The sequence below is a fragment of the Acanthochromis polyacanthus genome, chromosome 5 (assembly GCF_021347895.1).
Source record: "Acanthochromis polyacanthus isolate Apoly-LR-REF ecotype Palm Island chromosome 5, KAUST_Apoly_ChrSc, whole genome shotgun sequence".
NCBI classification, from domain to species: domain Eukaryota; kingdom Metazoa; phylum Chordata; class Actinopteri; family Pomacentridae; genus Acanthochromis; species Acanthochromis polyacanthus.
In genome coordinates, this window is record NC_067117.1 from 22531786 (window position 1) to 22558259 (window position 26474).

At 40.9% G+C, this 26474-nt stretch overlaps 1 protein-coding gene and 4 non-coding genes across 6 annotated transcripts in view; 2 read left to right on the top strand and 3 right to left on the bottom strand.

Moving 5' to 3' along the window:
- The window catches only part of eogt (EGF domain-specific O-linked N-acetylglucosamine (GlcNAc) transferase), a 45772-nt gene that overhangs the window by 18533 nt on the left and 765 nt on the right, over positions 1-26474 (bottom strand). Inside the window, exons 1-16 of one of the 2 annotated variants that reach the window (XR_007942092.1) lie at positions 25537-25789; positions 24701-24801; positions 24319-24427; positions 24009-24103; positions 23835-23939; positions 20522-20628; positions 20082-20185; positions 19399-19491; positions 18821-18892; positions 17605-17691; positions 9020-9088; positions 8603-8664; positions 8315-8434; positions 7884-7986; positions 6004-6259; positions 3499-3613 (exon numbers count right to left, since the gene is read on the bottom strand). Coding sequence is in view for 1 of the 2 variants with exons in the window: in XM_022198250.2 (XP_022053942.1) it covers positions 6113-6259; positions 7884-7986; positions 8315-8434; positions 8603-8664; positions 9020-9088; positions 17605-17691; positions 18821-18892; positions 19399-19491; positions 20082-20185; positions 20522-20628; positions 23835-23939; positions 24009-24103; positions 24319-24427; positions 24701-24801; positions 25537-25740 (1578 nt within the window). In the remaining variant the exon portion in view is untranslated. Of the gene's footprint in view, positions 1-3498; positions 3614-4757; positions 6260-7883; positions 7987-8314; positions 8435-8602; positions 8665-9019; positions 9089-17604; positions 17692-18820; positions 18893-19398; positions 19492-20081; positions 20186-20521; positions 20629-23834; positions 23940-24008; positions 24104-24318; positions 24428-24700; positions 24802-25536; positions 25790-26474 lie in introns of those variants that run through there. The other variant, XM_022198250.2, reaches the window with a different exon arrangement.
- Positions 11269-11340, bottom strand: trnae-cuc (transfer RNA glutamic acid (anticodon CUC)). Its single transcript has one exon. It is a non-coding gene; the product is annotated as a tRNA-Glu (tRNA).
- On the bottom strand, positions 21551-21623 carry trnar-acg (transfer RNA arginine (anticodon ACG)). The gene has a single exon. It is a non-coding gene; the product is annotated as a tRNA-Arg (tRNA).
- trnae-cuc (transfer RNA glutamic acid (anticodon CUC)) lies at positions 22588-22659 on the top strand. The gene has a single exon. It is a non-coding gene; the product is annotated as a tRNA-Glu (tRNA).
- On the top strand, positions 23378-23449 carry trnae-cuc (transfer RNA glutamic acid (anticodon CUC)). The gene has a single exon. It is a non-coding gene; the product is annotated as a tRNA-Glu (tRNA).

The window sequence follows — 26474 nt, forward strand, 5'->3', positions numbered from 1 at the left end:
CTCTCTCCCATATGTCAGAGCTCTGTGCGCTCTCCTCTCCGTGCTTCCCCAGCCGATCGCAGTCCATGCAAAGCGATTAGGAGGTGCGTGAAAAGAGCCCGGTCAGCGATTCAGATCACTCAATAGGTGCTAAGCAGCGGCGAGCTCCGACCGATCGCTTATTTAACCTCACAATGATGAAACACCGCATCAATCTCACCTCAATCTTCTGTGCTCTCAGCGGCGGCACACGGTCAGCGGAACCGATGGCCGTTTCAACTGGCTCATCACGCGTTCCGATTTTCTTTACGCAAAGCAATCACGCACTGAGAGAAGCCACTTGGAGATCTCTCTGGAAATCTTCACTGTTCTTTCAGGAAAGCGTTCCTCAGCAGAAAACAAATGTGTGCGCTGCGCTCTGAGCCAAAAACATCAAAGTTGCTTTCAGTTCGCCAGTCATTTAGTGAGTCAGTCAACCGGTCACCACCCCTTCTCTCCCTGCTGCCCATGGAACAATGTTCCACATACTTACAAAGTCCCCCTCTGACCCCAACCTATTTATTGACCGTGCGCCACGAAATGACATGAAGAATTAAAGCATGCATTTATACTGACTGAATCTGAAGAACAAAACAGTCCCTTACCCAAATCTATAACATCGATGGCATGATTGCTGGCAACTGTAAAGGATCCAGGTGAGATAGTGGAGCGCTTTGCCACACTCTGTTCCAACTCCACAGATTTTTTTTTTCTTTTCCAGACTAAAAGGGGCAAATCCTTTAGAGCCTCCTCGTCCAGGTCGCGGAGCCAGCGCACCACCAGGAGTAAGGAGGGCTACTGCCACGCCGGAGAACCAGCCCTCCGGAACCGGGTGAGAAAACAGGGTTCGTGGAACAGCGACGTGGTCCCATTTGTCATGATCTCGCCGAGTCCCATCTGGAAATGACTGACTGAGGAGAAAGTCATCAGAAGTGTGTAATTCCCGCAAAACGGCAGCGAGCTGATGGTTTTGGCGAACACTCCACACAAGTTTATCCCCCCTTTACGTGAGTCTGTCACACAGAGGCGTTACAGTCGCCGGAGAGATGCTGATGAGAGTGATGGTGTAGTGATGCAGGAGTGATAGTTGCTCTCCCGTCGCTCCTCCCGAGCAGGGATCGATTGGACATGATGCGATGCGAGCCCGTCTTCCCCATTCAGAACACGTGCACCAGCGCCCGCCCAGTTCAGCAGCTCCCCTCGTACACCCCCTTCTTCCTCCTCACTGATGTCATGTAGTTTACAAGTAGCCAGAATTACACCTATAGGTCCAAGGAGAGATGAAATGGATGGCAGCCTTGTTTTTAGACTGCAAATAATTGTTCTTAAGTTTTTTGTGTCCTTTTTTTAAATTCCCAAGTCCCCTACAAATAGAAATTGATCAGAAAAGTTGAAAAGGGACAAAATAATTATCTATATAGAGAGAAATTTGCAAAATAGACCCCAAAAGGGAGGTTTTTAAAACCTGCTCTGAATGTATAGGCCCATTATTGATTCACAGGAGTTTGCCTAATAGTGTTGGAGGTCATAGCTGCCACTTCAATTATCACCACTCCATTATTTGCGTGCACTTGTGTGTTTGCATGTGTGTGTGTTTTGGGGAGGCTGCCATTGTTCCAGACTGACAGGTGCATGAGTCGATGCCCCCCCTCCTCGTCAAATAACAGCCCACCTCGCCTCTACACTTCGGTCATGTTACAGATGCTGTTGTGGATATCAATACTTTGGAGTTCTGTGCTCGGTTTTACGCACGGATGGTGTAAGTCTAACCCTCCTCCTCCTCTTCTTCTTCTTCCTCCTCCTACCCCCCACCCCACCCTCCTCAACCCACCAAGATGTTAAACAGAATTTAATCACCGCAGCCTCTCCGTTACGCACCAGGAGACAGCCTATCAATTATTCCATCCCTAGAATATTCTAGTGTGTTGATGGCGATTGATTGCTTTGCGCTGTATTTGCAGTCGTTAAGACTTAGGGGAGGTCGATGTCTGCTAACGACCCAAGGTGAGGGGTATCCGATCCGTTCAGATGTCTTCCTAGCTATCCCGTTGCCAGCGTTCCGGGCCATGCGATGGACTCTGTGTCAGTGGAGGCATTTCTGTTGGGAGCGTTACAAAGATAAGTGGCTTTAACTCGAAAAGAGTCATGCACCGTGCACTATAATGGAATCCAGCACCACAGCATGGAGTAATCTCGAGCATCCTTGTCTGGCACTGCCCTCAACGCCTCTGGACCATTTTTTGCCACCTGTGCATGGAGTGAGAAAGTGCAGCATGTTGTTTTCAGCCGATTAATCTTTGCTTGAATCTATTACAAATCGATCTGTCTGGCTTTGAACTGAGAACAGATTAGACATTGATGTAGGTTTGCCAGGAGTGAGGTAGTTGCAGCTTTTTAGTTGCGAGACCCAGATAAAAACATGAAGATCCTGGTTTCAGCACCACAGACAGCGCCAGACGCTGCGTGAGCTTTTCTTCGCCTTTAGTCGGTTTGCAGACAGAAGATACAAAAGAAGTTTAACTGTGTAAACTGTAGGTGAAGGAAGAAAAAAAACACCAGAAAGTTGATAAAACATACTATATCCTGTCTGCACGGGCAAGTGTTTGTATCTACAGTACTGAATCTGTGTGTCCCAATGGAGATCGGAGGCCTTTTATCTTAAAGTGAGGCAACTAATGGATGCAACAGCCCACTGCACTCAGCCGATCTCATCCATCCCTAGTCAGAGGGGCCAGATAGTATCAGAGGAAACCACATCATGTGACGCAAAGGCGTTTCAGAACACAGCTAAACGGTGTGAAATTTAATTTACCTGCCTTATAGCTCCTATTACGCTTCTAGTTGTTTTTGCAGAGCCATCTGTTTTTAAAACACATCTCACCCTCTTTTCATTCCTCCTAAGCACAAATGGCATGTAAAAGGTTGCAGAATTGCCCTTATATATTGCGGTATTGTGGGAAAGGTAAGAGTATATGCTGAAGGCCTCTTGGCGTGTCATGTAACAGGGACAGGAGTTATAAGATCTCATCTGGAGTTATTCCCCAATAACCGTCACCCATGGGAGAAAAACATTAGGGAAATATCTGTTCATAACTTGAGGAATATTTCTTCCTCATGGATCGATATTCCTGCATTAATCCCCCCTGAAAGGCACCGTTTTTCTGGTGTGGGGACGCCTGGAATAGTGGCCAAGGTAAGATGAGCGGATTGTAATTGATCTGTCTGTCTTCAGCGGTGAGAAATGTTTGTCTTATGAGATAAATTAGATTATGCTAATGATCATGTAAAGCACAAAGAGAAATGACTGTAAGATCAGCCTTGGGTAATAATGGAGTACATCGACCCAGTATCTGGGAGACTTCGCGGTGTAAATAATGACACAGAAAGCTCAGGGTTTTACTGCCAATATGGCAATACCAGCGAAGATGGCATAAAGTAAATAAATAATACACATGAAAAATTAGATGTTGGGGGACTCACCGTAAAAATGGCTGCGTATAACTCCCTCCTTATTTTTGAAGTATGAAGACGTGATCTCATAACTTTGACCACAGCTTAAACCTTTGTCTGGAATCATCCTTTCTGTTCTGTCGCTCTAAGGGCAAAACCAGAAAGAAGTGAAGTAAATCCACATTTCCAGGCTAACTAAATCATCATTAGGACTGCACATGACACAATATGGCAACTCAAGCAAACCTGTTGAAAAAGTCTCGATAGAAAACTTCCACAGTTCCCGGAACCGAGGCCTGAGGCTTGAAATGCAAGGCCTGTTTGCTAATGATAGGAGAAAGTACGTCTGAAACACCACCAATTACAGAGGAGACCTTACGCTGCGCCCTGGCGGCCAATGAAGCCATAGTAGTGCGCACATGGATTAAACCACACACAGCTAAGGTTTTACACGTTTTGTGCAGTTTTCTTCGCTTCACGCGTAAAGGTGTGATCCAATGCGTCTCACCTTCCCGCATTTACTCTCCTGCTCAAATGCACCTGTTTGGATACACCCAGCAGCCTGGTTTTGCGCTATAACATGACGTGGTCATTGATTCGGAGCAGCCACGAAGGTTAATGAGAACAGACATCTTGGTTCCTCTGCTTTTGATCCTCTCCTGAATAGAGATTCTTCGTTTCTTTACGAGCTCACTGGCAGTAACTCGAGCAGAGCCATAAATAGTGTCCATCCCAGACAGGCCCGGTGTCTGTCAATACTGAGAAAGTTCAGACACAACATCCGCAAAGAGCGCACAGGAGCACGACTGCTGACATCAAACTTGTGATATTGGAGCGAGCACCTTTTAACAAATATTGTCCTCTTGTGACCCATTGGATATATTTGTGTATAAATTATTCTAACTGTTCATAACGTCGATGAAATTCTGTGGGGGACGATCGCACAGCGCAGGGCTGGGATTTGGCCTCATGTGTGGTGTCGTACTGCCCCCATGTGGCCACGGTGCGTTACTGTTAACTCTGGTACTTTTTGAGGTCATCCAGATTTATTATAGTGACAGTAAAAACTGAACAAGTGCCCTTTTGCGAAAAGCCCTTTCCCTCCTTAGACCTGAACCCACTAAAATAATGAAACCCACAGCAAAGACCTGTCTGGCATCAGCAAGAACTAGCAAGACAGAGGCTTCAGTTTTTCCCTTCCAAGGTCAGACTTCAAAAGATGATTGATTAAATTAAGATGAATTAAATCTCTGATGCCTAATATGGTTCGCAGAGACAAGACGTTTCAGCATTTTGTAGAATTATTTATTTCAAAATATTACACAGCTTTTGAATATGAAATCACCTACAAGTTGTGCAAAGCCTTGACCAAAAAAGTCTGACTCAGTTCGACACGGTTTCATCGATAAATAAAACATCAAGCTCACAGAGAGGCAAAGAAAGACGAAAATGATCTTCTCATTGCTGAAAATACTCCTGTGCATTGCGTAAGCATGCACGCAAGTTGTGCTCATTCCCTTTCGACAAATTTATTGTGAAATACTCCACAAACATCGTTAAAAAGGTTTCAGGAAAGGTAATAGATAATAGCAGCACCCTCGTTATTCCACCATACTGACACTGACATTTCCTTTGGTAAAAGGCAAAGGACTTTATAATAAAACAGGTATCAAAAGGTATTCCATCAAACCAGCATGAAATATGTTTAAATATTAAATGTGACAAATGGAAGAAAACCTTGTAAACATTAAATAAAGATGTAACAGTAAAATGTATAAAAAGCCTGTTAAATATTATTTATATCCAGCTAACAAATGTAAAAATACTGTCATTATGTTTGGAGTGTTCAATTTAACTTACACATGATCGAGGGCATGTTTCACAGTACTATTAGTGTGTTTAAAGGTATTAGTGTATTTGAACACATAATAACACTAATACTGATTTAAAAAAGGAGTAGGGGTGACTCACTTACTTTCTGTCCCTTATGCTTTAAAGTTATAGGTGTTTTTGATGTGTATAACTCCAAACCACATGATTTCAATATGTCATACTAACTGCAAAGAAAGCGTATGTTTGCAGCTATATGTGTGTGAATCCAGCATGTGTAAACTGCCCATCAAGTCTGACTGATTCATGTTGGCTGCGCTCAGAAACTCAAGTGTGATTGTCAACAGCTCTAAAGAGGCTCGCATCAATGTGACACTGATCAAATGGGACAAGATGTCGCATGTGAAGGAACGCTGTAACAGCTGCTCATTTGCTAGCTTTGTCGACATGGAATGAAGTAGACGCAGTGGAGGTAATGAAGAAACATAGGATCCATCTTATTACTCTCCAGATGCTTCAACTGCACACGCCTAGTCCTTCAACTGATTTGACACTAATAGAGCTAGTGAAAGCTATTCAAACTGCAGCCTTCCGCCATACTGCTTTCACTCATCCAGACCTAACAAAGGAGAGGACAGAAGGTGACAAAGAACCCACCCCCGTGACAGAGATTCACCGGTGAACGAGGTAACTCTTAAAAAATACCTTGAAAATGACTCTGCCAATGTGAAGAGGTCTTTTTCTTCACGACAAAAGGCAGGTTCAAGGTTTCAGCAGCCAGATGTCTGTGTCACCGCTGCCACTCATAGGGACTTTAGAGTTCATCATGAAGAACACGACGCTGCCATTTTGGATGGTGTGTGACATAATTGGCTGCTTCCAGTACGAGGCGCATGAACTCCCTCACATCAAAGGAGTAGTTGGTAAACTTTGGATGGTCTCCAAGGGTGGGATGGTGACCCTGAGAAACGCACGAGAGAAAAGGTACACAGTGAAAAGTCATGCAAAAGCATAAGAGAAAAACAACAAGAAAGCATAGGAGTGTGTGTTTGTGTAGTCTGGTAGATGATACTGAGCTAGTATAAATATAAATGGTAAACAAGGCCCGTGCATTTGTCCTACTCGCTCTCTAAATGCACATAATTAAATGCGTGCCTGTGAATGTAGCTGTGTACAGCATACAACAGAAGTACATTCCTGTGCAATATCACTTTAACACAAAGGACTCAAAATCGTATTAGCTCAATATTTGCATTATTTCTAAGTTGATAAATACATTATTTCCTCTTATGAACGATCCAAAACAGATACTTAAACTATACTGAAAATAAAGACCACAAAGTAGAAACTTAATGCAACAAAAGTGAATACATGTGATAACAGACACACAAGTTACCAAACAAATGATAATGGAAACTAAATTGAGAACACCTGTGATTTTCAATCACTGTAACTGTATGTACATTGTTCAAAAATTAGCTGTGAACACCAGAACGTTCTCTTTTTTAGACCCATAGGCTGTGTTTATCTGCATGTCTGCACGATGGCTACACATAGAAAAGAACTGAGAGATTGTGTGACTTCACAACAGATCCAGAAAGATCAGTGACCACCTTACAATCTGTTGGGAACACAGCTGCAGCAGTCAGCCAGAAGGTAAAGGATAAACTATAGTATCAATGACCAGAGCTGCTACAGTGACACTACAGACAGTGGGCTACTTGCATAATCTAGCTCTGAAAAACAGACAGAGAGATGCTTCAGATTAGAAATCAGAATGTCTGTGCCAATTCAGACAGTGAAAACAACACTGCATAACGCTAGCCTTTATGTACAAAATCCCCAAAAAATCTTTGGCTGCTATTCAGCACAAAACTGCATGATGAAACTTTGCTAAAGGCCATGAAAAGAAGCCTGGTGAATATTGAGAGCACAATCATTTGTCAGATGAGACCAAGATCATAGATTTATTCAGCTTAGATGGGGTCACTGTCCTGACAGTAAAGCAAGGAGGTGGGTGTGTTATGATAGGGAGCAGCATGACTGCAAAAGGTGTTGCAGAGATGGCATTTATAAATGGAACCATGAATGTTTGTAGATATACCAAGTACTGGCTGACAAGATGACTCATAGTTATCCAGGTTTGGCAGAGGAGGAATATTCAGATAACAATCTGACCTGGTCAAGTCTGTCACCAGATATAAATCCAACTGAACACCTTTGGGGTAGTTTAAAAAGAATGTGAAAAAATCTCTCAAGACATCTGTGCAACATTTTCTATACTGAATTGAACTGAGTCTTTAAATATAAAGGCAGATGTCTGAAGAATCAAAAAAAATAGAAGATTCAGTAATGAAAAGTGTATTCACTTTTGCTACACTGAGTTCCTCCTAGGGGAGCCTGTATTTTTATTATATTAAATCTAAACTGTTGTTTTTTATCTTATATAAAATACCCTGCTGTTCATATTAGAGGTAATGCAGTTACTGTAAGCTGTGTGTTGTCTACTCTATATGTGAGGTGAACTGAGAAAGTTCCCACTGAGATACTGGGGAGCTAATGGCTTGTATGGGAGTTTCCCCTACCTTGTCCTGTGGGAGCACTTTGTCCATTTTCTGCCAAGTCACGTATCGAATGCCCCGCAGCCGAGCCAAATCTCGATAGCAGCTCTCATCCTGACAGTTATATCTGGGAGGGACAGATGCAGACACTTTATCTCTTGCTCTCTTCAGTCTGCCTCTCTTTCCCTCATTCTTGCCCCATTTTTCCCCTCTCTCTCTCTCTCTCTTTCTCTGTATGGTTCTTCCTCTGTCACTCACCAAAATCCAACAAAACTCACCCACACAGGTGTTTAAAATCAGTTTACCAGGTGTGATGAACACCTGGTTAATTAAGCAGTATTTCTGTCATACACTGAGTGGCTGAGAGGTACTTTGGACAGAGCACAGCTGCCAAACACACTGCTCCTCTTCACTTCCACTTTCGCATAAAAACTCGGACAAAAAATGTCACTCACAACTCAAAGATGACAGCCCAGTCAGGGAGGAAGAGGAGGTGTGTGAGACCAGCCCCATGCATTCCTATAAATATGTCAGAGTTGTGGGTGATCTTTAGCTGCTCCAGGAAGGGAACATCCCTGAAAGACACACAGGGAGTTAAACATCAGTCATCTTCACAGTGTAGACACTGTCACTGTTAGCCAATGTAAAAAGATAACGCATTCTTTATTCTTATGCATCGGCAACCAATACTAAGCAGCTGTGAATAGCTCCAGCAGTTATGTGGCGAGCACTCTATAACTCACTTGTATTTGTAGTCCACCACACTGACCTCCAGTAAAGACACAGTCTTGAGGGCATTTACCAGCTGTAACAACAACAGGGGGACATGTTCTGTGATCAATGAGAGGGCAAACAAATATGGCCAGTGACAGTATAAATCACAAGCCATTTTTACTTGTACTGTTTAGAGCAAATAAGATTTTAAACAGCCAGTTAACAGGGGTGGGCAGTAAATCAATGGTGGACGGAGGAGGTGGAGGGACTGAAGGGATTTGAGCGGGAGAGTTGTATAAAGTAGTGGGAATAAATAAAAACAGGGAAAGAGAAAGACAGATTAAGGGAAATGAGGACATGTGGCAGTAAACAGTATAGAGTGAGAAAAAGAAGTATAAAGGAAAAAAAGAGACAGAAGCAGAGAGAGATGGTGGTTTGGAACTCACCTCCTCTTGGTTTAGGATTCTTCTGTATTCTGTGCTGCGTGCCAGCAGGGTGACACGAACACGCCCCTCCTGAAAACAGCAATGCACCCAATAATCAATCAGCCAAGGACAGAAAAGATAGGTGGCTAGGAAAACATGGTGCTCATTCAAAGCAACTTAAAGCAATCTGCATCAATGTCTCTTACATACACCACAGAGGGCAGGATAAATTGCAAAAAAAATCACTTCAAATTTTTTTTCTAATGTACTTCTATTGGTTAATACAGTCAGTACAGAGGGACTTGTATTTCCTGTAGTCTTCTGATGCCACCTTGTGTTCAGAAAGGGTACTTGGACTTTTTTTTAAGGCATTAACATTTGTAGCATGTGAAATTAAACAATAAAGATAACATTGTCAAAGTAATTACAATATATTTATATACATATAATATTAATATATAATATTAATATATAACCTGTGCAAGCAACTTAATACAATAAGCCAAACTAAAACACCTCAGCAGAAGAGGTGAGCAGAAATGCCTTCAGCATAGATTTAATTTCTCCACTTTCTACTGAAAAATTATTTTAAAAAAATACTGGGAAAAAAAATGCCATTCTGAACAAGACCAAACTACAGCAAATTATGATGAGGGGACACAGGAGGAGAGGGCTTGTAGAGACGAATGAATAGGACACAATAGAGGAGAGCAGCAGCAAGAGTTTCTAGCTGCTGCCATTAATCTAAGGATGAAAGGAAGAGCTGGAGAGAGGGTCAGGGCCGAGAAGACCTCTCTTTCAGTCGCTGGCCTGCTATCGCCAACAGCCGCTGAAAAGCCTCTTAGCATATTTCAAGTGAAGGATATGAATACCCAATGAGCTGCTCCACAGGAAGGAAGAAGTTATTGGGCTTTGCTGGTCATAAAGATACAGTCAATCATGAAACCTGGGACCATAAAGCACCTGTGAGGACTTCTGGAGAGTTATAGATGAAGGAGATGAATAAGGAGATGAGCACATGGCCGTGGCAGTACAAGTGTACATCCACGTACAGTACTTATGCATACACTCTTTCAGATGCTATCAGTGGGGGGACCTTTCATCATGGTAATGAGATCACCTACAGAGAGTCTGAGAGTAGCTCGAAGCTCGCCATTGTATTTGGTTGCTTCTGTCATTCACACACACGTTTCATGCCTATGGCTTATTGTAACAACCCCTACAAAATCAGTCTCTAAAACTGTTTCACAAAAAAGCTGTTGCAATATACCCAGGTGGACATGTTCCAAGTGTGAAACACATTACTGATACGCAGCACTATAGCGTATGCCAGTTGAAATGGTAGTCTTGCAGTTTTGACCCAGTACACTTAACTTTGTCTGTCTATTGATCCATACCAAAGCCCAAAAATATCACATATTTACCTAAGCTAAACAAGGGTGACTATCATTCATGCTGTCAATATTGAACAACAAATTGTACAAATCTGTAAGTCACTGCCCTGGTCATCTGTTAAACATGCAGTGTGATGTCAACAACTGAGGCATCCCTTGTTATCTTACATACAATGAGCAAACATTTCAAAGTGTAGTTTGATTTAGGTCTACAACAGGAAAATAATATCGATGACACTGAGTTTCAGCAGTCCAGGAAAGACAGGAAGAGCAACATGACACAAAACATATGTCAGTGGGGTACCATTCATATGCACATGTTAAACGCAGTTTCACAAGAAATCTTATGTCCTTAGCTTGTTTTCTGAGCAGAATCAGAAATATATGCATGGATTTAGTGGCTATACAACTGGCATACTTGAGATTCTTGAAAACTTAAATAGTAACTTTAAAAAGGACCACAGTGATCATAATGATTAGCTAAGGCATTGTCCTGTGAGAAAATCACAGCAGAATTCAAATGACAAGCCCTAAAAATAAGGATGTACTCAGACCGGTGGGCTTAAAACTAATCATGTACCCCACATACAAAGAATGGATTTTTCTGCATGTAATTTTCTATAAATTCCCTGATTAAAGCATAAAAAGTAACAAAAACAAATAAACAAAAAAAAATCAACAGTAGCCACAAAAAAAGCAGATTGTGAATAAAGTCTGTTCACTATTTCTCACTAGGATGCACATTTACAAAGAAGGAATCAAGGAGTTAGAGTTAAAGAGATCATTTATGCATAAACTATAGACTGACTTAACAAACTAAACTGGCTGCATCAGTATAGGCTAAAACAACTACACAGACTGTGAAAAAACATGACATTCCCTGACCGGGAATCGAACCCGGGCCGCGGCGGTGAGAGCGCCGAATCCTAACCACTAGACCACCAGGGAGCTGTAAGAGGCTTTTAAAGACACTTTGGTCTGTCGGAAAAGAGATCCATCTGTTTCCAGCTATCACTCTGTCAGCTGCTCCTTTCACTCATGCTACTTTGGTATAAGTAGTAAAGAACACCAAACCAAGAAACATGTAAGCTGTGTCTGCTAGTACTGTGCTTAGATTTTGGTGCATTTCCATGACATAAAGCATAATTTATGGTACACAACAAAATTGGTGGAGAATGTAAAAACAACCAAGACGTCTGTTGGTAGAATCTATTATCTGTACAGTGCGACGTAGAATCTAAATAGAGAGATGAGTTTGTAATTTTAACCAGTGTTAAATGTTTGCCTTGTATGTTCTATTTGTAATAAGTTTGCTTATGGATCTGTGCCAGAAAGTACTTTTTGTGACACTAAAAAAGGACTGAATCTTCAGATTCAGTCCTTAAAGACAGATCATCTAATAACAGGAAAGAAAAGAAGTTATTAAGACAGTTAAGCATATTCGACAAATGTAGACAGCAAAAACACTGGTAAAGTTCATCACTTATTTTTCACAATAGCTGCACGATTTTCTACATTGTAGAACAATAATGGACAGCAAAGTTACGAACATTTGAATTTATGCTCTAAATTTACTTAAAAGTAGCCACCTTTAGCTTTAACAGTATTGCACACTCTTACCGTACTCTTGGTGAGCTATAGGAGGGTTTTGGACTGTAATACCAAAGTACGTATTTTTACTGCTCTAACGTCCATCCGTTACGTTTCTTGCTCTGAGCAGATATCTTACTACTAGTCTGTCTCAGTGGGGATTCCTTTGCAGCACTTTGACAGTAAGGGTCAAATTTTAACAGTCTCCAACAAACAGTGTATCTGCTACTTTAACTCTATGAAACACTGACGGGGGCTCTAATCTGACATGCCATTAAATGACAATTTCTGAAGCCAGGAACCCCGATAAATTTCTCTGCAAGACATGGAACACTTGATCTTCCTATAATAATGATGGACTTCTTTTATCTTTAATTGATTTAGTATTTCCTGCTATAATATGGACTACAGCAGTGAAATAGGGCTGTTTTAAACATATTAACAGAAGGCACCCTTGCTAACTGAATACCATTCCAGGTAACTACTCTGTAAAGCCAGCTAAGACAAGAAGTGCAATCAAAAAGTTTTGATTTTTCTCTTGTTGCAAATGTGCAGCACAATCACGCACATGCAACAGATGCATGCAGTATCTCTAGTGACTCAGGACTGAGTTGTGCGATCAACCACAGGACCTGTTATACACAAAATTTCATGTCCACTTGCAGGTGCAATTTGCAATTTCACCACAAACTTGCAGACCCAACCTCCATGTCCAGGATTGTCACTGGAGAAGAGAGGTGGTGGGTCTACATCTACGACCAAACAGCAGTCTCAAAGACAAACGAGGGTGCATCAGGCATATTAAACTAATGAAGAAGATCCAGCACATACCACAGATGGTGTACGATAACATTACAGAACAGGACTTCCAGGGTTGCAGTTCAAGAATGGCAGAAGGGTTGGGAGTGATGTATCACAGCACAACATGATTACTTGGAAAGGGAACCGTAAAAAATAACAAGTAAAGATCCTTGAATGAGTACCGTAAGTGCCAAACCTTTAACTGGTATTCCATGATCAGGAATCAAACTGATGAATCTGAGAGTGAAAATCTTGGCAACATTAAGCCCAGAAAGGCATGGCAGCACCAATATCACCCTCTTTTGGAATAACGTACAATGTATATGTATGTAGCAGCAGCATAGCCACTCACTGATAAACATATGTGAGGGGCCATATGACTAGATGTACATGTTACTGAAGAACACTTTCATTCTGGGGTTTCTTCAATTCCTGGCAGCCAGTGTTTCCATTCATAACAGCACTATGGCATTCAACTTACAGACACTTGAATCCTGAGATACACACGTGGACAAAATTGTTGGTACCCCTCAGTTAAAGAAGGAAAAACCCACAATTCTCACTGAAATCACTTGAAACTCACAAAAGTAACAATAAATAAAAATTTATTGAAAATTAAATAATCAAAAACAGCCATTACTTTTGAATTGTTGATTAACATAATTATTTAATAAAACAAACTAATGAAACAGGCCTGGACAAAAATGATGGTACCTCTATAAAAGATTGAAAACTATTTGACCAGAGTGACATGATTAACTCAGGTGTGTCATTTAATTGACATCACAGGTGTTTCCAAACTCATAATCAGTCAGTCTGCCTATTTAAAGGGAGACAAGTAGTCACCCTGCTGTTTGGTGAAAAGGTGTGTACCACACTGAACATGGACAACAGAAAGCGAAGGAGTGAATTGTCCCAGGACATCCGAAAAAAAATTATAGACAAACATCTTAAAGGTAAAGGCTATAAGACCATCTCTAAACAGCTTGAAGTTCCTGTGACAACAGTGGCTCATATTATTCAGAAGTTCAAGACCCACGGGACAGTAGCCAACCTCCCTGGACGTGGCCGCAAGAGGAAAATTGATGACAAATTGAAGAGACGGATCGTTGGAATTGTATCCAAAGAGCCCAGAGCAACCTCCAAAGAAATTAAAGGTGAACTCCAAGGCCAAGGTACATCAGTGTCAGATCGCACCATTCGTCGTTGTTTGAGCCAAAGTGGACTTCATGGGAGACGACCAAGGAGGACACCACTGCTGAAAAAAACTCATAAAAAAGCCAGACTGGAATTTGCAAAAATGCATGTTGACAAGCCACAAAGCTTCTGGGAGAATGTCCTTTGGACAGATGAGACCAAACTGGAGCTTTTTGGTAAGGCACATCAACTCTATGTTCATAGACTCAAAAACCAAGCATACGAAGAAAAGAACACTGTCCCTACGGTGAAACATGGAGGAGGCTCAGTAATGTTTTGGGGCTGCTTTGCTGCATCTGGCACAGGGTGTCTTGAAAGTGTGCAAGGTACGATGAAATCTGAAGACTATCAAGGCATTCTGGAGAGAAATGTGCTGCCTAGTGTCAGAAAGCTTGGTCTCAGTCGCAGGTCATGGGTCTTCCAACAGGACAACGATCCAAAACACACAGCCAAAAACACCCAAGAATGGCTGAGAGAAAAGCGTTGGACTATTCTAAAGTGGCCTTCTATGAGCCCAGATCTGAATCCCATTGAACATATGTGGAAGGAGCTGAAACATGCCATTTGGAGAAGACACCCATCAAACCTGAGACAACTGGAGCTGTTTGCTCATGAGGAGTGGGCCAAAATACCTGTTGACAGCTGCAGAACGCTCATTGACAAATACAGAAATGGTTTAATTGCAGTGATTGCCTCAAAAGGTTGTGCAACAAAATATTAAGTTATGGGTACCATCATTTTTGTCCAGCCCTATTTCATTAGTTTGTTTTTTTAAATAATTATGTTAATCAACAATTCAAAAGTGATGGCTGATTTTGATTATTTAATTTTCAATAAATTTTTATTTATTGTTACTTTTGTGAGTTTCAAGTGATTTCAGTGAGAATTGTGGGTTTTTCCTTCTTTAACTGAGGGGTACCAACAATTTTGTCCACGTGTGTATGTTATCTCTCACAGTGAACAACTCACAGCCTTGATTTGTTTGTCTAAGTCCTGTTATCACTCTGTCCCAGTTGCTCCTTTCACCTGTGCTATTTGGGTGTAGGCTTTAAAGGATGCTAAATTAACACATTTACGCACAGCTTATGCTAAGCTATTGCTTAGCATTCTGTGCTTGACTGCGCCCTGGGTTTGAAACCCCATCAGAGAATGCTTCATACTGCACATAGTTCAAAGCCTCATAAGAATATCTCTGTCATATGGCATACATGCACTGAGCATTCTAAAATCAAAGAGCCATTAGGGTACTGCTGACAAGTAGATCAATGCTAGCAGAGAAAAGCAAAGAAGTGAAATAATTAAATTCAGGTAAATATTGTTTTTAGATTTGATTATTTACATTGTTGGTGGGAGTGTGAGTTGGGGTGGCATCTCTTCCCTCCTTCACACAGTTTGGGATGAGCATTCATCTACATGCCAGTTTCGGTTCTGACCTCATGGAGCTATGTATTTTCTCTTCTGCAGTAATCAAACATTTATTTCTACCTGTTCATTAAACAGCTTCACCATGTGGATGTATGCACGGGCGCTCACAATGCAAGAAGAAATTTTATCTTAAAGTGGCAGAGATGAAATAAAGGTCAGCATCTCAGACAAAACAGTACCATTCATCTTTTAACAAATATGATATCCAAATAAATATCCATCAAATCTCACAGCATCATGTTTTCTAGCATGATATATCTTGTGCTGGACCAAAATGACTTATGGACATTGCCAAACTATTAGGCACTGCAACCAGCAGGACCTAAAGTTTGAAGTATATTTAAAAATTTGTATATAAAATGTTTTTCATGAAATGAATTAATTCATCGCCTCATCACTCGTCTCTTCAGAGTAGTAGAGCGTACTCCTCCATGCACTGGGCAGACAGCAGGGAAACACCATGGCAAGATTTCTAATCTGTTGTAGTCAGTTTCAACATATTGTGACGCCCCAGGCTCACTTTGCTTTAGTGCTGTTTGCGTGGTTTGTGTTGCAGGGATCCCACTGATTGGAGCTGAGTGGGGCTGGCTGTAATTCAAAACGCCTGGCCAGAATCCCGCAAGGTTAGTTTAGCACTGCCTGCCCACGGTCCGGTGTGTTTGTTCTTGCCTCGATGCCATGTGCCCAGTGTCATTCTTTGATTTTGTTTTGCACTTACAACACATACCTCATATGTGCCAATATGTCCATACATTTCGACACTGCTAACACTGATCTCTACATTTCATATTTATTTTTGCCATCTATTTATTATTTATTTGATTTAAGACAGTTTCGTTTGGTATGTTTGGATAAAGTAGTGTTTCATTTTGTTATGTTTGGGTGTTTGGATTGCGGTGTCGGAAAGGCTTTTGACAGATAGAGTGGTTTTCCGTGCATTATTGATGACCTGGTGAATTGGTGTTGTGAGAGAGTCCCTCTTGCTCCATGCTTAACCTTAAAACAGAGAAGCGATATCTTTGGGAAATGCTGGAGTTTGGTACCTTTAACTTGCGGGAGGCTAGTTTAGTTCTGCAGCAGTGTTTTATAAAGGTAAACACCAGAGACGTGGAAGATTAGCATTGGTTCACTGATGTGTGCATTATTTTTAGGAGTGGTTCCCCCGACAGTCTGTGTCTCTCATTCTGGGAATCATCTGGCATGACTGTGTTGCTGAGGGGCAGTGGTCAGAGCTTCCCCCTTTGTCTAATCTTACTACTGCATGAGAGCACTGTCATGGATTCAGGGTGGTTGATAGTATTCTGGTCACCTCTCCTGGGCTTCAGGCTTAAGTACATAAATACCTCCACTACATCTGAGGAAGACTAGTTGAGTTACGTAGTTAGTTTTGGTTAACAAGACAGATAAAAGCTAAGCTCCAAATGAAGTGTGTGTTGCCGTTCTGTGCGCACATTGTCGTTATTTTTTTCTCAATGAAATTGGATGTGATATTTTTTCTCTCTCTTGCACTGCTCTCCTGATATCTCATGTGTTTGGTTAGTATTATTCAGATGCTTTTTCTTAACTGATAAGGTGTGAATAGATTGCACCAAAGTAAATGCTGAAGATTAGAGTAGATATACGTATGCGTATGCATCCACTATTCTTTCTCTGGTTTCCATTGAACAGATATAGGTCAACTACTCCAGTCAATCAAACATACATTTCTGTACATGCAGATGAAACAGAAAGAGTGGTGATTTTATTCATAACGTAAACACTGACTTTACAGACAAGTGAGTGCATACAAGCTGCTATCTGGCAGAGAAAACATTCCTGGCTGGTTCTGGCAATAGTATGATCTGCATACATGAAATTTCCATGACTAATTTAAATCCGTATCAGCATTGCTAATGAGCAGTGTTACAGTTGAAGCAATGGTAATGCTCACAATACTACTGTTTGGTTAGTAAATGTGAGGAATGTCTTGATGTTGATACCAACAACAGAAAATGCATCTCCAAAAACTACCACTGTGATGAATCATCCTCTATACTGTAGAGGATGCTATAGGATACTGTAAGCTTCTAAAGAGAGAATGTATTATTGTCTTTGCTACACTACTTAACTATTGCGGATTTCAAAGGTTTTCGACCCTTTATGTCTACACAACAGAAGTGTGATGTAACCAATATGATTCCTAAAAGATGCTATTCTTACCTTTGGCCCTACTTGTAGGATGTTCAGCCGATGGAGGACATGCTGAGAGAATGCCCTAAACATTCCTTCACTGGAGCAATCTGAGATCTGCCATCAACACACCATGAAAAGAGTCCATTATACTCATATACATATTTTTTCCTCAGTTCATACAAACTATTGTATCCAAATTTGTGTACAGTCATGCAAGATGATCTACTCAGTGACTTGAAATAAATTGGATGCTAATTGAATCTCGCTACTCCATTGGCACTACTGCATTGACTGTGATGAAAAATATGGTACACACTGGGAATCTGACAATTGTAAACATACTTCCTAATCTCACTGGGATGAATATCAAATGAGCCTATGCATTTATCAAGTCAGAGAATCTAATACATACACTCCTGCACTGCAGCTATAGATGTGAGCACATGAATATAAACATGACATGCGCTGCAGGGGCAATCAAAAGCATCAGCTTGAAGCTGACCTATCAGTATTTCACACCTCAAGGCTGGAACCACAGGAGAGCACATTTACATGCTATCATCTTTACAGTAATCTCCTTGGAATTATCATTTAAATAACATAAGCACTTGCTGAGCTTTGAATACATCACATAAACATTTGACCTAAACCGCATGTTTACGACTGCACCGGATTTCATTGTGCTTGTGGTGAGGAATGAATGACAAAAAAAAAATTCTACCACAGAATGTGATATAAAAACATGCACTGAAAAGCCACAACATTAAAAGCGCTGACAGGTGGCATGAATAACATTGGTCTGCTCATAAAATTTGCTGCTGGAAATCTTTTGATCCTGGCATTCAAGCGGATGTTATTTTGACACATAGGACCCACCTACTCATCATTTCAATCACTGAAAACAACACTTTTATAATGCATCATTACCAAGTTGTAATCGAAGAAGTCGCTGCCGTAATTTGGAGGTGTTTTGATTTTTACATGCTTTTCATTGATGGTACCTGAACACAGTAGGAAGTCCTAAATTCTACAGAAAACCGACAGCTGTGGCGGCCAGCCTTCCAAAAACATTTACTGAAGCCATGTGTGTTTTTCTGTATTCAATATAAGTGCCGTCTGCGTGCTTGTCCACTGTCCGCTTTCATTAATATGAAAATTGACCTGAATGTTGTGGCTGATCGGTGTATAAATCAAGACACAAAGCAGTATTGACGTACATAAATATACATGAGAGGTAACTTACAAGAGGTGTGTTGTAAAAAAGGCCATATCTCATTCTCGGGAGAAGGGAGAAGAAGGCATCTTTGAAACACACCTATAGATAAGTATGAACAGATCAATGAAGCGAGCATACAGCTATGCACAGAAAAAGTAGCTTAAGGTATGTAGTACACACATGTACATGCATGCATACTTATTCACGATCTTTGAGCATTTTCATAAATAATGGATTGATGGTTTTGGTGTGCATGAACAACGTATAATATAAGTATGACGTGCTCATAGCTGTGGTGTTTCTGTTCAGCTTGCTCAACTGCTGGCAGAGATAGGTCGTAATGTCTTATCTGTTGAGCCATGTTCGGATTAATTTACTTCTACAGTTTTTCACATATATCATACAGTACATTCAAACCAATGCTGGTACTTGTGGATACATCATAGAAAGTATTTCATGTGTGTCAGAGGTAACTGACCTCATAATGGGGGGCTATAATAAGACTCAAATGAACTTTTGGAGACCCCTACTTATTAAGTGATAAGGTCAGCACCCTTACATTAAAGGTGCATATAACGAGCACTCAGAGGTGGAATTACACCTACTCTTTTTGAGTCATATGCCTTCAGATGGATGATGTCATACTCTGAGAAGGCCTTCCATGTTTCACTGAACAGATCTCCATAGCCATAAAAACTCTGGGAAAAGACATCCAAATGAGGGGAACAAATGTTGATTCAATTAATGTCACAAGAGAAATGAAAAACAAAGCCATAAAATTAAAATCAACTAAATTATGCCTTCAGCGCAGCCAGAGTCAGTCATCTGTTTTCAGACTCAGCTGGTTGTATTATTCTCAAGTTTTGGTTTTGTACAAAACCCATTATCACACGATTATCTGACAGCCTGAAGCACTGTAATTTGTGACGAAAGGTCACCGCTCTCCTTCTCCCTGTCAGTTTATCTACCGCTACAAGAAGCACTTACAAAGTCACTGGAAAAACACACTTGGAAAAGCCTGTCCTGTGTTATATTTTGACAGATAAATACAACTATGACATGAAATTCCAAAATATTTATTGTATGTCGCTTCAGTTCCTAAGAATTACCTGTTGTTTAAAAATTGCTGCCACCAGTGGTAATAATGGACATTTCAGGAGAATTTGAGCAGCTATGTCTTACTAACTGCACAGTATCACTGGTTAACCTTAAATTGAGTAAATTATAAAATCCATACATATAGTACCCCCTCTACGTCACTGAAAAGTGAGGTGTATTAACTACTCACCGTGTCCCACATGATGATGTTTATATCTGAGCTGAAGGAGTTGTTTATGTGCTGGGAGATGTAGAGGTTGACAAAGTCACAGAAATGGTGGTACATGTTCACCCCTATTAAAAAACAAGATTATTTTTGCCATTATGACTGAAATTAGACAAGAGGTAACATGTAAACACCTGTCTGACAAGTAGAAGAAAAATACTCTCAATGCCTTACTCTATATTCCAGCAGTTTCTTTAAAACATGCTAGTTTTAGGAAAGGTCATTGATACTATATACCGGAAATATGAAGTGATTGCAGACACCATCATTCATTGTCTGACTTCAAACAAGATGTACAAAGAGCAGTCTATTGTTTCTTCTTAAGATGCATTCAAAAAAAGATTTTAACTCTTCATTGAGACTAAAAGGCTTTAAATTAGGTCTAGTAAATTTTTCTTACTTACCAGCATCAAGTTTCATGAAAACAGTGGGTTTATCAATTATGATATCACAATGTCCATCCTCTATGGGATCGAAGTCCAGCTCCTTATACGTCTGTAGCTCAGCATACCTACAACAACATCATTGTAATATTGTAAACGCAGCTGTAAAAATGCAGTTTTTGTGGCAGAACAGAGACATCAAATGAATAAGAGAGATTACAACTGCGGCAGAGCCTTTCGTATTCAAACACTGAGTGCAGGCTTTCCCATTTCAGTGTTGCAGACAGGTCTAATTCAGAGGACTCTTTCATTGTTCTCGTCACTGCAGCATTTCTCTCTGCACAAATGAGAAAAATGTGACGGAGCCAGCAGGAAGACAGAATCTTCTGATCTGTAGTCAGACATGCTATCCCCTGGTCCACACCCAGGCATGTGTTGCTCTGAGCTCATTTGAAGACCACTATTTTATTAAACTTCCTATTGACTGAGCCATTGCTGCTTTTGCATAGCGCTTTATATCACATAGAGGCTGGTAAAAAAAAATTAAAATTAAAAATTGCGAGCACTGAATTGTAATCTGAATTGTCATTTGCCTTCAATAATGTTAAAGGTGTCATAAATATGATTAAATTGGCTCAACCACAAAAACTCAAACCTGTCTTAACAAGGACAACATGCAGTACACAGAAGCTTCCCCGGCTGAACAATACAGGAACATTCATTTCAAATTACAAAAACCTGGCAGGCTTTGCTGTTTAATTGGTTAACAGTCATCTAACTGATATTATCTTTTGAATTGCTGAAGACTAGTGCAGCTGGCGTGTGTGATACCCTTTACTAACCTGAGGAAGGTACAAACTTTAACAAATTTTAAGAACTGAAAATAAACCCTTTAAACAGATTTGTTAATAATGAATTGTGTCAGAGAAATATTTAATTATAATGACACACGATAAATTGCTACATTAGGTGCCCATTATGAGCAGGATCACTCTGTAGCAGTCATAGTAGTATCCCTCTGCCGACAAAACAGTTATAAATTAAAAGGAGCGAGCCAGCCAGGAGTCGAACCTAGAATCTTCTGATCCGTAGTCAGACGCGTTATCCATTGCGCCACTGGCCCTGTAGACAGCTACATTCTTCTAACAAAGCACAAGCTCAGCCCACAAACCCCACCCCCACATTCCTGACAAGTTTGGTTTCTGCTGCTTTGAGAAAGAGCTGCTATGTGTTTTCCATTGCCTCTGGAAGTTAAACAGCTATGAGATGCGCACAGCACAGAACAGCAGCAAGTAAAGCAACTCCCTCTAGTTATGAGAAAGAGATCAAATACATATGATTTTCTATGTCTCACATTTCATTGATGCTTCCTTATTTTTAGCAAGTTGAAGAATGACTCTGTTAGTTATGTCAAACGTTTCAAAGGAAGGTCACTGCTCCAGCTGTCTGGTTGATTTTTTTTTTAAAATTATAACGGTGGCAGTTTTTTTATTTAACTCAGTCCACGAGACTTTGTTACAAGGGGAAGGAGATCTACCCGTGGTAACAGCCTTTTGTTCTTATAGATCACCCCACATGCATTTGTATCAATAGCTGTGCTGTGCAGAGGTTTGAATCTTTCAGTATGAACCTGGTCTAACTGTAGCAGGTCTGATGTTCACACTGTAATTACTGATAAACCAGGCAGTTCCACTGAAACATACAAGACATTAAAACTTGCAGATGCCTCTTCAGCACAGTTTTGGCAATACAGTGCAAAGTGAAGTCTGGAAGAAAAGCAGACTAGTGACAGTCTGTGTTAATACAGACATTTGTCACACATGCCATAAAAGCCCTTAATAACATTTGCCAAATAGCTGTAACACTTTCCGCAGCATGGACTTGATTCCTGGCCAGGGAACTAGGACCAAATTTTTTTTTTGCACAAAATGTTTTTAAAATAAAGAAAGAGCTGCAATGTTACAAAATCAATTTAATTCTTAAAAACCTGCTGACTTCTTAATTTATCTGGAAGAATGTCTCAGTACATGCTGTTTTCAGGCCACTTCTCTGCTTTGACCTACACCGCCTCTACTCATATCAGCCAGTCCCTGGTGGTCTAGTGGTTAGGATTCGGTGCTCTCACCGCCGCAGCCCGGGTTCGATTCCCGGTCAGGGAACGTTGGAGTTTATTTAAGCCATACAACAGCAAAAACTGCGTGAAAGTTCTTGGTGTGATAAAAGACTATCAGCAAGAACAAAAGGAAAGATGTACAAAACAGTGGTGACGCCAGCCATGTATGGCTTCTGATTTAGAGACAATGGCATTGAGAAAAGACTGGAGATAGCAGACATTAAAATGGGGAGGTTCTCTTTCGGAGTGACCAGGATGGATAGGATCAGGAATTAGTACATTAGACGGACAGTTCACGTTAGATGTTTTGGAGATAAAACCAGAGAGGCCAGATTGAGATGGTTCAGACATGTACAGAGGAGAGATCTCGGTAGAAAGATGCTGAGTTTTGAACTGCCAGACAGGAAGCCTAGAAGAATACCAAACAGGAGGTTTATAGATGTAGTGAAAGAGAACATGAAGTTAATCGGTGCAGGAGAAGAGCATGCAGAGGTAGGGTTAGATGGAAGCAGATGATTTGCTGTGGTAACCCCTGAAGAAAAGTGGACGGTAACCCTGCATCCTAAAGCCATGCAATTCTTAACATTCTCAATTCTATTCACAAATGAAAGAACATAGGGGGAGATACATGCAGATTACTCAGTGTCACAACATAATTTTATTAATCCACGACGTACAAATCATATGAAGGCATAAACCATCAATATTTACCTTATGGATGCATGTATGCATACTCCAATACTGCTGAAAAAGACTTAATAAGCTCCCTGGTGGTCTAGTGGTTAGGATTCGGCGCTCTCACCGCCGCGGCCCGGGTTCGATTCCCGGTCAGGGAACATTTCATTTTGTGTTCTACCGAAAAGTTAAAGTTAATTCTATTTACAAATGAAGGAACATAGGCGGATATACATGAAGAATGTTTAAGTACATGCTGTTAGGCCCCTCCATTGTCTCAATCTCCACTGTCCCAAATTCTGCTGACCAGTTCCTGGTGGTCTAGTGGCTAGGATTTGGCAGCATTACTGATCAGCATCAGCAGTGCCACAACATAATTTTATTAATACACAATTTATAAATCATTGGAATTGCAGATCACACATTCCAAGAACTACACTAAAAATGGCATGTGGTCTAGTGGCTATAATATGGCGCTCTCACCGCTGCGCAAATGCCTTTGATTATGATTAATGTTAGTAAGTGAATGAGTGCATCTTTCCTCACCAAGACTGCAAAGGGCTCTTGTGTTCGCCTTCGGCAGCAAGTGCTCGCTTGTTCAGTCTGCAGTGTCCACCAATCTCACCCGTCTGAATGAAGTCCTCGTTGTACCTGCAGCATAAAGATGGTTGAATTTCCAGTCCCTTTCATCAGCATAATGTCACTTTCAGTTGCACTTACCTCTCATGACTTCTGCGTGGCTTCCGCAAGTCCAAGTAAAGATTTGTTGCTTTACAAAATCTTGTGTGACTACTGCACTTTAATGATGAGCTCCCCTGGAAAACAGTATTATTAGAAATATTTAGTATTCAAGTGACACTAATAAGCTCCAGGTCTTAGGAGGCTCTCTACACTACATTCTTTCTGCCACTGCTTTTAAACTGCAAATTATTTAGGGCCCATTGTCTGTGGACACTGTGTCTAATTCTACCTGTTGTTTCTTCCTGTTGGCTCAGGGGCCCGTGGGAACTAAGGAAATGAGCAGACTTACTGGCTTGCTGGCCTTGCAAAGTGCTTTGAGCTCAGAGAGGCGCTCTTTGACATAGCCGAAATCAGCCTGCTTCCAGAAAAGCTCCTGGGCTGCATCCAGTGAACGGGCCCTGACAGATATGAGATTTAGACAAATCAGCAAATCTACAACCATAATGGCTCATCATCAATCATGCACGCTATGCATGAGCACACAAGTACTTTGTGAAAGTAACAGAGACTGTGGTTCAGGAAATCCAGTATCTCTGAATAAAATAGTTCTGTTACTACTAGGACCAGTGAGCATCTGGCACATTCTGGACGGGTGTGACAAGAAAATGGGAAAAGTACATTGTATAAACTATTTCAAGTGTTGTGAATGAACGTGATTTGAGGGAAAGTACCATGCAGAGTCAGCTTTGGTACAGACAGGGTAGCTAAAGCGTTTCCTTGGATCACAGCTCTTCTCATAACCCCAACAGTCAGACAGATCCCTCAGTGCATCCTGTCATGAAAAACAAGTGTTAAGATATAAGCGAGTAAATGTGCGTGTGTGTGTGTGTGTGTGTGTGTGTGTGTGTGTGTGTGTGTGTGTGTGTGTGTGTGTGTAAGACAGACAAAGACAATATTGCATATAGAGCTGTGCCACAAGTTTACAGTTAAGTTTCAGCTTTTATAAAATCAATCAAAAAACTGTGAAGAAAAATATGAGCAGTACCACAGCAGGGATGGATAACTTGCCAGTCCATCTAATGCATTAACTAAGCTGACAGAGGGCAAAATAAATTATCTTAACTCTACAGTAAGAATCTAAAAACTTTCTTCCTTAACTCCTGACAAAACTTCATTCAACCATTGCTGGGCTAATTAACTAAAGCGAGGATCATAAGATCAGCTACAGATGCAAATATACTGATGTTTAAAAAACATTTTGTTGTGGATATGCCCCAGTAGTCATTCTAAACTTTACTAAAACACTCTGTCATCATTAAAACACCGGAACACAAAGCAGCACGAAAATGTTGAGCAAAATCTCCATCTCCACTTGATGTGCTCCTACAAGACTAATGCAAACAGGTAACAGAATTAAACAGCAAGTTTCAAATTGTTTTTAGGTAATGAACAGTCAATTAACAATTTGTTAGTTTCACCTTACAGAGGAGCAAAATTGAAAGGAGCACTCTTATGCTGAAAAAAAAAATATTGTAACACATAATTACACTGAAAGTCCAAAGCTTACTTTAAAAGGGCAGAGTGGGTCCAGGCGGCATTGCTTGGCGACCCTCTTGTTGTTGGAGAGGAAGTAGGGTATGTGCTCAGACGGCAGGGAGATCCTGCTGTAGTTGAATAGCGGTGCTGGTGGTTTGTGGTTGTTGTTCTCAGCCTTCTCAATGGTGACCACAAAGGGGAAGAAAACTATGCCAAGTGCTACCAAGAGCAGCATAGTCAGAATTACACCAAGATGTGAAATACTTGCCTCTCTTGACAGCACTCTGTGAAAAGGGAAGAGACAGAGACACAGACTCAGACTTGCACCCTGTAATCTTGGTTGAAAGCCGAACACCACATAACACAAGCATGTGGGCACAAGCAAGCGTGTGAACGTAACTCCAGGCGGATCTGAGCTCCATATACGGAAAAGCCCTGTTACAGGAAATTCTTCTGACCTTTTTCCGACTGTTGTCTGAGCAATCATAACTGAGACCGGAGGGGCAAATGAGAACTGCTGGCGAGTAATAATGTGACCTATGCAGGTGGCCAGCGCAGTACCAGTATTTACACAACAGCCATATTTCCATGACCCAAGCTCTTTTGTTAACAGTCTCAGGCATGCATGTGCTTACACAGCCTCTAGCCCATGACATTTTCGCTCCCAATATCAGTGAGTGATGATTGAACATTACAGTGTGACCTTTGATAACACAGTAACCACATTGCAGAATAGCAATGGCTCCCAAACACATCTAATGAAGAAAAACAAGAAACTGTCTAGTCTGCAGGTTTGTTCACAATAGGCTGTGAGTGTAAAATATCACAAGTTACATAACCTTGTAGTGTTAACTTCATTGGAGTTAAGAAACTGAAAATAATGTAATGTTAACACTGTGTGTTAGGGAGGAAATGTGGTGCATTAAACTACAGTTACATTAAAATAAAGGATCCATCTCTGAAATCTAA